The 12,548-nt window shown below is 36.0% G+C and overlaps 1 protein-coding gene across 1 annotated transcript in view; it reads left to right on the top strand.

Annotated features, from left to right (window-relative positions):
* The window catches only part of Cbp80 (Nuclear cap-binding protein subunit 1), a 52,682-nt gene extending 42,055 nt beyond the window's left edge, over positions 1-10,627 (top strand). The window contains exons 13-17 of the mRNA XM_071594171.1: positions 292-366; positions 477-580; positions 5,127-5,463; positions 7,748-7,861; positions 10,105-10,627. Coding sequence (XP_071450272.1) covers positions 292-366; positions 477-580; positions 5,127-5,463; positions 7,748-7,861; positions 10,105-10,218 — 744 coding nt within the window. The 3' untranslated portion in view covers positions 10,219-10,627. The remainder of the gene's footprint in view (positions 1-291; positions 367-476; positions 581-5,126; positions 5,464-7,747; positions 7,862-10,104) is intronic.
* The last annotated feature ends 1,921 nt before the right edge of the window (positions 10,628-12,548 follow it).

Below are 12,548 nucleotides of genomic sequence, written 5' to 3'. Positions count from 1 at the left end.
GTCTAAAGTTTTACTTTGCATAGGTAAATTTTATGCATAGCTAACTAATTAAATTAAAAATTTAATTCCCTGTTAAATGAACTCCCATCTGTGAATCATTTAAGCTGGCATACTAAGAAATCAATTTCAGAATAGAGCCACCTTTAAAGGATATATGTGTAATATTTATTACCATCAAATATTTCAAACAATACTGGCATGTAATTTGTTGCTTCTTTGCATTTTGATTTCATCAAAATTTTTATATTTTATGGTGAATGTGTTTAATTCCACAGTGCTTTATTTTTGCAGGTTCTTGCTGAATCAGAAGAAGCTCAGATCTGTATCCTTAGGAATATGTTTGAACTTTGGCATAATCACCAGCAGGTAAATCAATTTACTTCAATTCCCTTGTTGACCTGTGTGATACCTGTGTATATTAAATTTGTTATGTTTTGATCTTCACCATTGACCACTTTTGGAATTATTTTCCGTAGATGATGTGTGTCCTTGTGGACAAAATGCTGAAAACACAAATCATCGAGTGCTCAGCTGTTGCAAATTGGATATTCTCAAAAGAAATGTGTGGAGAATTCACAAAGTAAGTCATTTTTTTTTGCAGAAATACTGCTTCTACATTTTTATTTTCCCTTTCTAACAGGACTGCATGTATGTGTAGTCATTTGTTCAATTTTAATGTATTTTCATAGTATATTTTGGTGAAAATTAGGAGGATTGTTTGGTGTAAAGAGTTAACACACATGCTTTTTGATGGCTTTCATATGCACATGGGAGTTGACCCAAGTGAAGTGGGAAATTTAACTTCTTGAGTAGATGTTAATGTGCTAATTTTGTTTTCCTGGAACTTATTAAATCAATTGATTCTGAGATTTGATGTCAACCTTATCAGTTAAATGGCATATTTCTTGGAATGCTTAATTAACAGATCAAGTCTGTTCCTGAAAGTAAGGATATGCATATTTTATTTCTGTGGTAGTGTTAGTTTGTTAATGATACATTTTAATCTTTTTCAATGTTCATAGAAGCTAAGAATGGTAATTTTTTATAACATGGAATGTAGAAAGGTTCTCTCTTAAAGAGTTTTTGTTAAAAAGTAAATATATGTAAAAATAAAACATACCAATGAATAGACTTTTAGCATGATCTGTGATATTTCCCCCAATCTCCCCTTAATTCTAACATTTATTGCACTTACATTTTAACTAATTTATTTGCCTATCAGGTTCATATATTTTATAGAATTTTGTAACAGAAGGAAAGTGTATATCGTATAATTTAGCATTTTCTGTGGTAATTGAAGAAACCTTATCATTAATGCAATCTAAGCATTGGGGTAGTGTGCATTTTTTTCTGTAGTTCTCAATTGTTAAAAATAATATCATTTTTAAAAACAAAGATTTACTAAAAAACATGTAAACACTTACTAATATAAATTCTCAAACATTTTTTGTGGTTTCATCTTTCTTAAAATATAATTATTAATATAATTCCTCTTAGAAATGTTTAAAGTTTCCATGTAGGCTTCCGCGGAGATTATTGATGTAGGAAGTGGTTCTTTCGGGTTTTCTTCCGCGTGTATCCATTTTTCGGACGATATTTCGCCAACGTTCCAGTTGGCTTCCTCAGGTCCACTGAAGTGCCGATGCAGGTTTTGGTCCAATATATATATACCCTCCGTTTGGCGCCTATTTTGTGGAGGTGTGCTCTGATTCGTTGAAATCCTTGAGGACACGTTTCCACGCGCTGGCGAGGGGGTAGCCGTCCTCGCGGTTGAAATTTCTGGGCGTTTTTGCAATTTCAATTGCCTCTCTGATGATCCTTGGGTAGTAGCGGCCTTCTTTATTCAATAAAGTGGCGTTGTCAAACTCAATATTATGTGTCGGTCCACTCCAATGATGTTCAGCCACCGCTGACTGCTGGAACTGTCTATTTTTTACGGCCCTTCTGTGTTCTTGGACTCGGCATTTCAGCGCTCTTGATGTTTGGCCGATGTAGGAGTTGCCGCAGCTGCATTTGATTTGGTAGATTCCTCCAGCGATGTCTTTTGGGAGGCGGTCTTTCGCGTTGACGAGGATATTGGCCACTTTGGTTACGCATTTGAACCTGGCTGAGACGTTGTGTTTCCGGAGGGCCCTCGCAATTTTTTCCGTTGTTCCGGCGACGTACGGCAGGATAGCGTGTGCCGTCGCCTTTTCCTCAGGGCTAGTCTCGTCGGTCCTCTCCAGGGCCATCCGCTTCTTTCCTTGCCCTGGAGAGGACCGACGAGACTAGCCCTGAGGAAAAGGCGACGGCACACGCTATCCTGCCGTACGTCGCCGGAACAACGGAAAAAATTGCGAGGGCCCTCCGGAAACACAACGTCTCAGCCAGGTTCAAATGCGTAACCAAAGTGGCCAATATCCTCGTCAACGCGAAAGACCGCCTCCCAAAAGACATCGCTGGAGGAATCTACCAAATCAAATGCAGCTGCGGCAACTCCTACATCGGCCAAACATCAAGAGCGCTGAAATGCCGAGTCCAAGAACACAGAAGGGCCGTAAAAAATAGACAGTTCCAGCAGTCAGCGGTGGCTGAACATCATTGGAGTGGACCGACACATAATATTGAGTTTGACAACGCCACTTTATTGAATAAAGAAGGCCGCTACTACCCAAGGATCATCAGAGAGGCAATTGAAATTGCAAAAACGCCCAGAAATTTCAACCGCGAGGACGGCTACCCCCTCGCCAGCGCGTGGAAACGTGTCCTCAAGGATTTCAACGAATCAGAGCACACCTCCACAAAATAGGCGCCAAACGGAGGGTATATATATATTGGACCAAAACCTGCATCGGCACTTCAGTGGACCTGAGGAAGCCAACTGGAACGTTGGCGAAATATCGTCCGAAAAATGGATACACGCGGAAGAAAACCCGAAAGAACCACTTCCTACATAATTCCTCTGTATACATTTACACTTGCATTGAACTCTATATTGTGTTATCCTTGAATGTTTTTGGTCTGAATATTAGGAATGTGTATCACAATTTTAATGCAATAATTAATTTTATATCAAAACTGACATACATTGGAACCTCACTTGACTAGCATCTCGTATGGTGAATGATTTGCATAACAAGCAAAAATATTGGTCCCATAAATGACTCGATTAACGAAATACTTTTTGCATGACGACTGACAAAGAGAGGAGAAGTGATCACACATTTTTCCAAACTTATGTTCAAGCCTATTATTTGTGATTTTTTTCTGCAAAGTTCAATAATATTTTGAGCAAAGTTGAAAAAATGTCCTCAAAGAAAAATTCAAAGGAAAACAGCAAATAAAAGTAACCATCGAAATGAAAGGTACAATTGGGACAAGGTGTGAGCATGGCTTATGTAGTATGCACATTAACAATCAGTCAACCTAAACAATTTGCATTTTCTTTGAGAACAAGTACGTAATTAAGGAGATAGATGCTTCAAAGAGAGTGCCAAGAATATCCACGCAACAGGCACATATTCTCAATCGATGCTGAAAGGTTGTTTTTCATATGGATAAATGAAAAGAATTTGTAGTATAACACTATTAATGAGAATTTCATTTGTGAGATGAGGAAAGTGATTTTTGCCAACCTAATTCAGTAGATGTTAGGATAATCAACGGCTAAAGAAGTATTTAAGGAGAGTTGTGCACAGTTCAAGGAGTGTACGAGAAAAACCAGCATCCATGGCATTGTGAGTCATAGAGAAGCAGCAAGCTCTGACTCAAAGGCAGCAGAGAACTTAACCAGCGACTTCGGGAAACTCATAGATTCTGAGGGTTACCTGCCATGATAGGTCTTTAATTGTGATGAAACGGGTCTCTTCTGGAAAACGATACTGAAGCAAGCCTATACAGTAGCAGAGGAGAATGTATTACCCAGCCGCAAGCTAATGAAAGACTGTCTCATGCTGCTATTTTGTGCCGATCTAAAAATTGAACTCCTGTTTGTTTACCATTCCGAAACTGCAGCAGCCTTCAAGAATTGTTAATTCCAAATCAGCCTGCTAAATGTAATGTGGAGGTTGTTGGAAACTCTTGCATCATACTGTGTGTATGAGGCATTGCGATAATAGGGCAGCTATGTGCCAGAAATTTATTTAATGACCATGCTGATTTGGATTTTTATAAAATTTTGAAGTGTCAGCAAAAACAAATGTCTTTAGACAGCTTTCTAGTAAAAAGTAATTAGGTGGCATTGATAATAAATATTTATTTTGATTCCTTTTTGTTTTTACCAAGTTTGCATTTCCGGTTGTTCATTCTGTGGTAGAAGAAAAGTTAAGCATGATACATGACGGTAAACAATTTATACAAGGTTTATATAAAAAGTGTCACTGACAATTTTTTCCTGATGTGTGCTTGAAGTGCTGAAGTAGACTGTCGATTAAGTGTGCGCATGATCGCAGATCATATTGGGGTTGATAAAATGGCAGTGCACACCATGATCACGGAAAATTTGGCAATGCAAAAGATATGCACTAAACTCGTCCCGAAGGTCTTGACGGACGACCAAACGCAGAATTGAGTGTCTGCTTGCGAAGACGTGCAATGGCATCGCAAAAATTCTCCAACCCCCTTATGGTCCCGACTTGGCACTAGCAGAATATTTCCTCTTCCCAGAAGTGAAATCCTTCCTGAAAGGACTCCACCATGGTACTGTAAGTGCTGTCAAAAAAGCTTGAATATGTACCCTTAAGGACCTTCCAGAACCTGAGAGCCTTCGAGTCTTGGAAAAGCCACTGGCAAAAGTGTGTTGATGCTTAAGAGATGTACGTAGAAGTATTGGAGGCCTTGTAGCTATAACTGACATAAATATATTTTTCTGAAACTTTTCCTGGTTGTTATACAAGCTATGTATATAGTTTTCTTTAATAAACCTTGTATATAATTCATTTTTTTGGCATAGAAATCATTTATGTATTTTACATTAAATTTAATGAGAAACTTTGTTTCATTAAACGTGTGTTTCATTTTTCAAGAATGATCGCAGAACTAAATATGCCCGTTATGAGGTTCCACTGTATACCTTAGATGACTAACTCATAATACCATTTTTGGGCTCTATGGCAAGCAAAACTATAAGAAAATATTATTTCTTTAAGGAATTATCTGTGGGAAATACTGCATCTGACAATCAGAAAAATGAGCAAGCATGTTGGAAGATTGGCACGGGAATTGGCTGAGGCCCGGGAAAGGTTAAGAAGGGCTGTTGATGAGGAGAGCGATGGAGAGTCATCTTCATCGGCATCAGAAGATGCAAGTGCGGAGGGTGGTGGGGGTCAGCCGAAGAAGAAATCAGCGAAAGGAGCTGGTGGGGCTATCACGGGTGGGCAAAATGATGACAAAGAAAGGCCTTCTGAAGAAATGGTGGAAAGGATGGAGGAACGGCTAGAAGCAGCACAGGCCGACCAGAAGAACCTTTTCCTTATCATCTTCCAAGTGAGTTGTATTTCTTGTGATAAGTTTTTATGTTTTTGCCCTCTCCTTTATTTTAAATTTCTTCTGAAAACTATTAATTTTTCCTTAATATGTAGCAGGCAGTATGATAGCCTCTTGAGTAGTATGTTTGACTACTGACTGTAGGATCCAATTTTCAAATCTTGTTTGATGCCTTTGGAAAACCCCAGCAACAATTCAAGTGGTACCAGTTCCCAGTTTTCAAATCTTTGTTGAAAGCCAAATGGTGGTGTAAGGGATGGTGTTTTTGCCACTACCCTGAACTCCGCTCTCATATTTCAAATCCAGCCTTGGGTCGATTACTATGGTGTATGGAGTACAAACAATTACCACAATTTAATCAAATTCCAGCTGACAGCTGATTGTAAGATGACCCCTTATATTTCATGCAGCACCCCAAAAAAATGAAATCCCCCACCACTAACTCTAAAAATTTAGACTAATAGTCATTTTGGTGAAAAAAAGGTCTGGTTTGTAGTGGTTATATATGGCGACCAGAACTATTTTACCATTCTAATGTTAGCAGCATCTATGTTAAAATTTATCTGGGGTAAAACCCCAATGTTCACCAGGTGAAAGTTCTGGGATGCATATCTTGTTCAAGATACTATATGGGAAGAAGCTTAGCTTTTATCTCATTCAAATTTAGATTGTTGGATAAATTAATTAGTGCTGACTTTGTTTAGGAGTGTGTCTGCTGAAACAGATGTTGTGAAATGCTCTTGAGTACAGTCTGGGATAATCTGCAATCCTTGAACAAGCATTTATCTTTTATACTTAAGGCCATGTTTACAAAAGTTGAGATGAAAAGTGGGACAGCAAAAGACAATAGACAAAAAGACTAGAGTTCAATATAGGGGATATTTAAAATGTTATGTATATATTCACTCTCCCTGCTGAGCAATATGCTAAAAATAGGCTAGATCCTTGAGATAACCTACCCTGACTTTCTAATTTAAAACAAAGTTTCATGAATTACACTGTATGCACATTGTTGATGTACCATGTACAGCTAGATGGTGTTCAAGACCCACTACTGGGTTCAAATAGTGGGTCTTGAATAGAGTAGAATGAATCTTATATTCATCATCTAAAGGATAAATAGAACTCAGACATATCTAAGTAAAATCTGAGCCACGTGCAAGAAAGAATGTAAATATTCCCTTATACATCAGGAAACAACTTTTTATTGGATAGAGAAACCTGCAATTCCAGAGACGTTTAATATTTCTCTGCAAGAATAATTGACTGTAGAATGAAACAAATGAGTGTTCCGCTGAGCTGAGACTGAGCTGTTCTGCTATTCTGAAAATCCTCATATTTGTGGTATTATCATATATGTATATGCGTAAAAGTATATGAAGGTACTGTATTGGATGTAGTTTAACACATTTTTGGTGAAGAATGAATGCAGTAAATAATCATTTAAATGTTCTTCTAAATATCAATCATTCTATATTTTAATCTTGCTTATATTTTTAATTTATAATTGTTTATATTTCAACTATTTTCATTTATTTATTTATATATAAACAAAATGTAGACTGTTTTGCCATTTTACTTTTTTATTGTTTTTTTTATGGGCTGCTAAAGGGATATAAGTGTTCTCCTTTTTGGGGATCGGGAATGCTAACAAAAGGAAGCTGCAATCACTAGCTTTAAGGATGAAAAAAAGCATTTCATCAACGAATACAAATAAATGTTATCCTTATTCAAATGTACCATTTGGAATTAGCAACCGCTGAAGAAAGAATACTACAAGTCATCAAAATACAGTATTGTTGGAGAAGATTTAAGATTAAATTGATGAATTTTGTAACTATTTGATGAACGCTACAATGAATAAAGAATTATTCCTATACAAGATTCTTAAAATAGTTTAGAATAAAGTTTATGAACATATTTTGATGTAGGTTTGTTTGCGTAAGGCTAAGTGGAAAGGTAGAGCACCAATGGAAAGTCCTGAATGAAATGCATTAAGATAATTAAATAAGATTTAAAAACAGATACAAATATGTTAGCTGGTGGGAAAATTGAGTATGGAGGATGTCAAACCAAATCTAGGTTTCATGATCTATTTCAGTGAATAAATATTATTGAGTCTGAAAAGTTAACTGCTTGCAGTAAGCATAATTGGACTGTTAGGTTATTCAGAAATTTTAATTACTTGTTTAAAAAATATGCACCTAAATACTTCTGGCTAAGTTGGCATGATATGTTATAATTTCAATTGGCTAAAATATTTTTTTTCTTGCTATGATTTCAGAGGTTTATAATGATCTTATCAGAGCATCTAGTTCGCTCTGACACAGATGGTAGAGACTTCAACACTTACTGGTACAGGTGGACTATTGGGCGGCTGCAACAAGTTTTTCTTGCAGTAAGTAAATCTCTTCAATATATCATGCGTAAACTTGATTTGCATCATAATGTATATGATGAAAAGATGGCTGAATAATTGAATTAGCACGTATGTAATAATTTACTGGTACCATTTTAAAGATTATTGTGTAGCCTAAGCATCATTTGTTGAAGAAATAACCTTATAGCTTCAAGAAATTTCATTAAACATAGCTATACAATCTGTGATCATCCCAGTAAAATTATTCAACTGCTAACCGTTTAGCACTAATTGAAGACTAAACCTTTTCCTAACATCTTTGCATTCTCCACTAATCCACTCTTTTTCATGACACTTTTAGTCATTTCTATGTAATTGCTTGAAATACTCATTCCAACAATGCAGTACATTCATGTCATTCTAGATTGTCATATGTGCTATTTTAAAATCCGTTTACTTTAATGCCTTGCCAGTACTAAGTTGAAGATACCAATAAAATATTATTTCTGCTACTAGGAGTTGTCTATCATGGTGGCATAGATTTTGCGTTTCCCTCCCTTGGCAGTACAAACAGCTGTACTCCTTAAGTCATAATTTAAATGACACAAAAATATTCTTTTTCATAATACTACTATACTACTAATAATAATACTACATATACAAAATAAAAGTTCAATTTAAAATGTGTGAGTTCAAAATAAATGTACATTTCCTCAGTTTAGAACAAAATAAGAGTCATGATCAAAATAGTTGAGAGCTCAAGTGTAAATATCTCCACTAAGCAGTGTAACAAGGAAAAATCGCTAATAGAAAATTATTTTTGCCCTCTCTCATGATTTGTACTTTAAATTTTGGCAATTTTTATGCCAGTAAACTTGAGAAACGTGAGTATAAGGGATGTAAATTACTAATATAAGTGGGGAATTAGAAAACTCTTGACTTAAACTCACTCATGTATTCCTTTAATTTTAAACTAATGTCATAAATACTGAAATATACTGTACAAAGTATTTTCTTTGTCCATGAGGAAGCAATATAGATTTGGATGTTAACTAATGTTAAATGCATTTGTTGAGAATTGAGTAGTTCTAAATTCAATTTTCTATAAAAGATGAAAGGAATGGCATATTTTTCATTTTGTTGAGATGCTCTGTCTTTGGGAGTTTATGAAAATGGACCTTATTGAAGCAATTAATAGCCTATTCACTTAATCCATTTCAGTTAAAGAAAGGAAAGAATTAAAGACAAAATAGATCCTATGTTTCAATTAATTTGATCCCTAAAACATATCCTGTAGTCAGTGAGGAGTAGGCAATGATAGCTTGCCATGCAGTTGTGATGTCGTGCTGTTTTGCTGCTGTGTTTTCTTTAATGAACTGATTTTAAAAGTTTTAAATTCTACTTTATTAGGTCTACATAATTTTAGAGAAAGGATACCATTTTATTAATTCAATGTCAAAATAAATTTGATGTTTGAAAGTTCATTTATAACATGAGTTAGTCATCTTGTTTTTCATAGCTTTTCTACCATGAAATTAAGAAGTGTAAAAATATATTTTTTTCTACTATTGACTGCTCTACTCTCTCCTAATATCTTCACTTCCTATCCTCATTTTGGACTACAGCCACATTCATCTACTATATCTCATCCATTTTGTTATTCAAGTCTCAAATCTTATTCCTTCAGTTAAATATTCAATGCAGCTATTGCCTTCCATTTTCTCATCTCTCTTAATCTGTTGTTCCAGTGACCCACACTCAAAATCTGTACACTATTTTCAATAAATATGTCAGCAAATGTCTTACACCTATTGATGTCAGACCGAATAGCATGTGACATTGGTTTTTTTACCATTAAATGCAGTCAAGTGTACGCCAATTTCAATTTAATTTTTATCATTGGATGCTTGTGTTTTTGCTACAATTCTTGAGCTCAGATGATCATATAAAGGAGCATATATACTTCCTGGTGAAGACTTAATGCATTTAACATAAATGTCTTTTCATTATGTTATGTACATAAAAAAGTACTCCCTCAATAATATTTTGATTGAAGAACTTACTAGCTTTGTAAAAACAATTTGATGGCAGTGAAAATGATTTCGTGTATTAAGTGGCTTCAAATTATCTTGACCCTTTGAATTTAACAAATTTTTTTAATTTAATTCAGAAAATTCACAAAAATTTGCAGAACATTCATTTCAAAATACGAAATTTTTTAAAGGCCTGCCAAATAAATCCTGATTAATTTTATTAACGCAATTCTTAATTTTTGTTTCCAGCATCATGAGCAAGTGCAGAAATACAGTTCGACATTAGAAACGCTACTTTTCACCCATGACTTGGATCCTCACATTCTAGAAGTATTCCACCAGTTTGTATCTTTAAGGGCATAAGAATAAAAGAGTTGACGTGTGCATGTGAGTGTGTCTATTTAAAGTTGAAGAAATTTATTTCGTTCATTTTTAATGTCTGAAGTCACTCTGATGTGGTATATTTTAAAAATTAATATAAAGAAAACAGCCAATAAAAGTATCTTTGTAAAGGTTTTGCTAATGGAATGACTCCATTGTTATTCGTGAATCTTGAGGATTTATACTTTTTCATAAGCAGAATGAATGCCTCTGTGAATGGCGATGCATTTTTATTTAATTATTTTCAACCTTTTTTTGTACTGTTTAAACATCTGTACTTGGACTATGGGTGATGTTCTGATGTTCATTTGATGAAGGCAAGTATGCCCTGTATCTCATGTATAAATTATCATCAGTAATTAAAATTCCATTTAAAAAAATGCTAAAATTATTCATCCAAGAATGTTGTTTCAAGATGCATTTATTTGTTATCAAAGTCTAGTTTTAGAGAGTCAGTATATCATTTGTGGAAAGTTTGAATGTATAAGTGTATACTACCTTGATCAAAAAGTTCCCGGAATAACCACCGTGTGGCGCTCCCATCGTTCCGATTTGAGTTCTGTTTTTTTTGTTAAATTGGTACATCTGTTGTTGATATTCCCTTTAAATCTTAGTGTCATAACTTGACATTTGCAAAAGTTACGGTCGGTTTTCGGTATGTCCATCAGTGCTTCCTGCGATTTTTCCATTACTTCCTCTCGGCTGCTAAAACGCGTTCCCCGTAATGGTTTTTTAACTCGATTGAACAGAAAGAAGTCACAGGGAGCCAAATCAGGTGAATTCGGTGGCTGTTGGATGGTATTTGTTGCATTTTTCGTCAAAAAATTACGAATAATGATAGCACTGTGCGATGGTGCGTTATCATGGTGCAAAATCCACGAGTTTTCTGCCCACATTTCTGGTCTCTTTCGGCGAATTGCTTCACGCAAACGTCTCATAACGCCCAAATAATACTCTTTGTTTACTGTCTGGCCTTCTGGCAAAAATTCATGATGCACTACACCGTTGTAATCCATGAAAACCGTCAGCATTGCCTTCTTTTTTGACTGAAAACGACGTGGTTTTTTTGGTCTCGGCTCATTTGGTGAACGCCATTCACTTGCCTGATGTCTGGATTGCGTGTCGTACTCATAAACCCACGTCTCGTCTCCAGTAATGATCCTTTTGATGAATGTGGGATCGGATTCAGCCTCGCAAATCATGTCTTTTGCGACGTCAACACGGTCTCTTTTTTGCATGAAATTGAGGTCTTTTGGCACCAACTTTGCTGCTACACGACGGAAACCCAAATCATTAACCACAATGTCTTGGGTGGATCCATAGGCAATGTTCAAGTCCTCCGCTATTTCTCTGATGGTTAATTTGCGGTTATTGACCAACATTTCTTTTACTTTATCAATTTTTTCACCGACTTTCGATGTCGATGGTCTGCCACTGCGTTCATCATCTTCGATTGACTCACGACCACTTCTGAACCGCTCGTGCCACTGGTAAACGACCGTTTTTTTTAGAGAATCGTTGCCGAAACACTTTTCCAACATTTCCAACGTCCGTGCGCCACTAAATCCGTTTTTTACGCAAAATTTAATACAAGTTCGTTGTTGCAAATTTAAATCCATTTCTGAAATTGTAAAAAATCGCCAACACACACAGAGATAGATGTACTCTTGGCTACGTAACTTTTGCAAATGTCAAGTTATGACACTAAGATTTAAAGGGAATATCAACAACAGATGTACCAATTTAACAAAAAAAACAGAACTCAAATCGGAACGATGGGAGCGCCACACGGTGGTTATTCCGGGAACTTTTTGATCAAGGTAGTATACAAGGTCTGTTCAAAAAATCTCCCAAATGTTTTTCTTACCAAAAATATACTTCACGAACAAATTATTGGTCTAGGTTCCCTTCAAATTAGTCTCCCTCCCTGCATATATACTTAGCCCAATTGTGTTCCCACTCATGAAACATTCCTGGAATGCTTCTTCCAGAATGCTCATCTCTTCCATCGAATGTTTTGTATCTCAGGAATGGTAGAAAATCTTTTCTCCTTGAGTGAGGTTTTTAGTTTCGGGAGCAGGGAAAAGTCACATGGGGCCAGGTCTGGTAAGTAGAGTGGGTAGGGAAGCACAGCAGTCTTGTTTTTGGCTATAAACTCGAGAGTTCTGAGAGATAAATGAGCCTGCATGTTGTCATGGTGAAAAAACCACTCATGGCTCCTCCAACGTTTGATCCATTTTTGCATAATTTTCTCTCGTATGAGTTTTATAACCCCGAGGTAGTACTCAATGTTCACTAACTGGCCTTTAGGT

This window comes from Hetaerina americana, unplaced genomic scaffold (assembly GCF_022747635.1).
Source record: "Hetaerina americana unplaced genomic scaffold, ioHetAmer1.1.p SCAF_6, whole genome shotgun sequence".
NCBI classification, from domain to species: domain Eukaryota; kingdom Metazoa; phylum Arthropoda; class Insecta; order Odonata; family Calopterygidae; genus Hetaerina; species Hetaerina americana.
The sequence above is the reverse complement of the archived record's forward strand: the minus strand, read 5'-3'. Positions and strand labels throughout refer to the sequence as shown.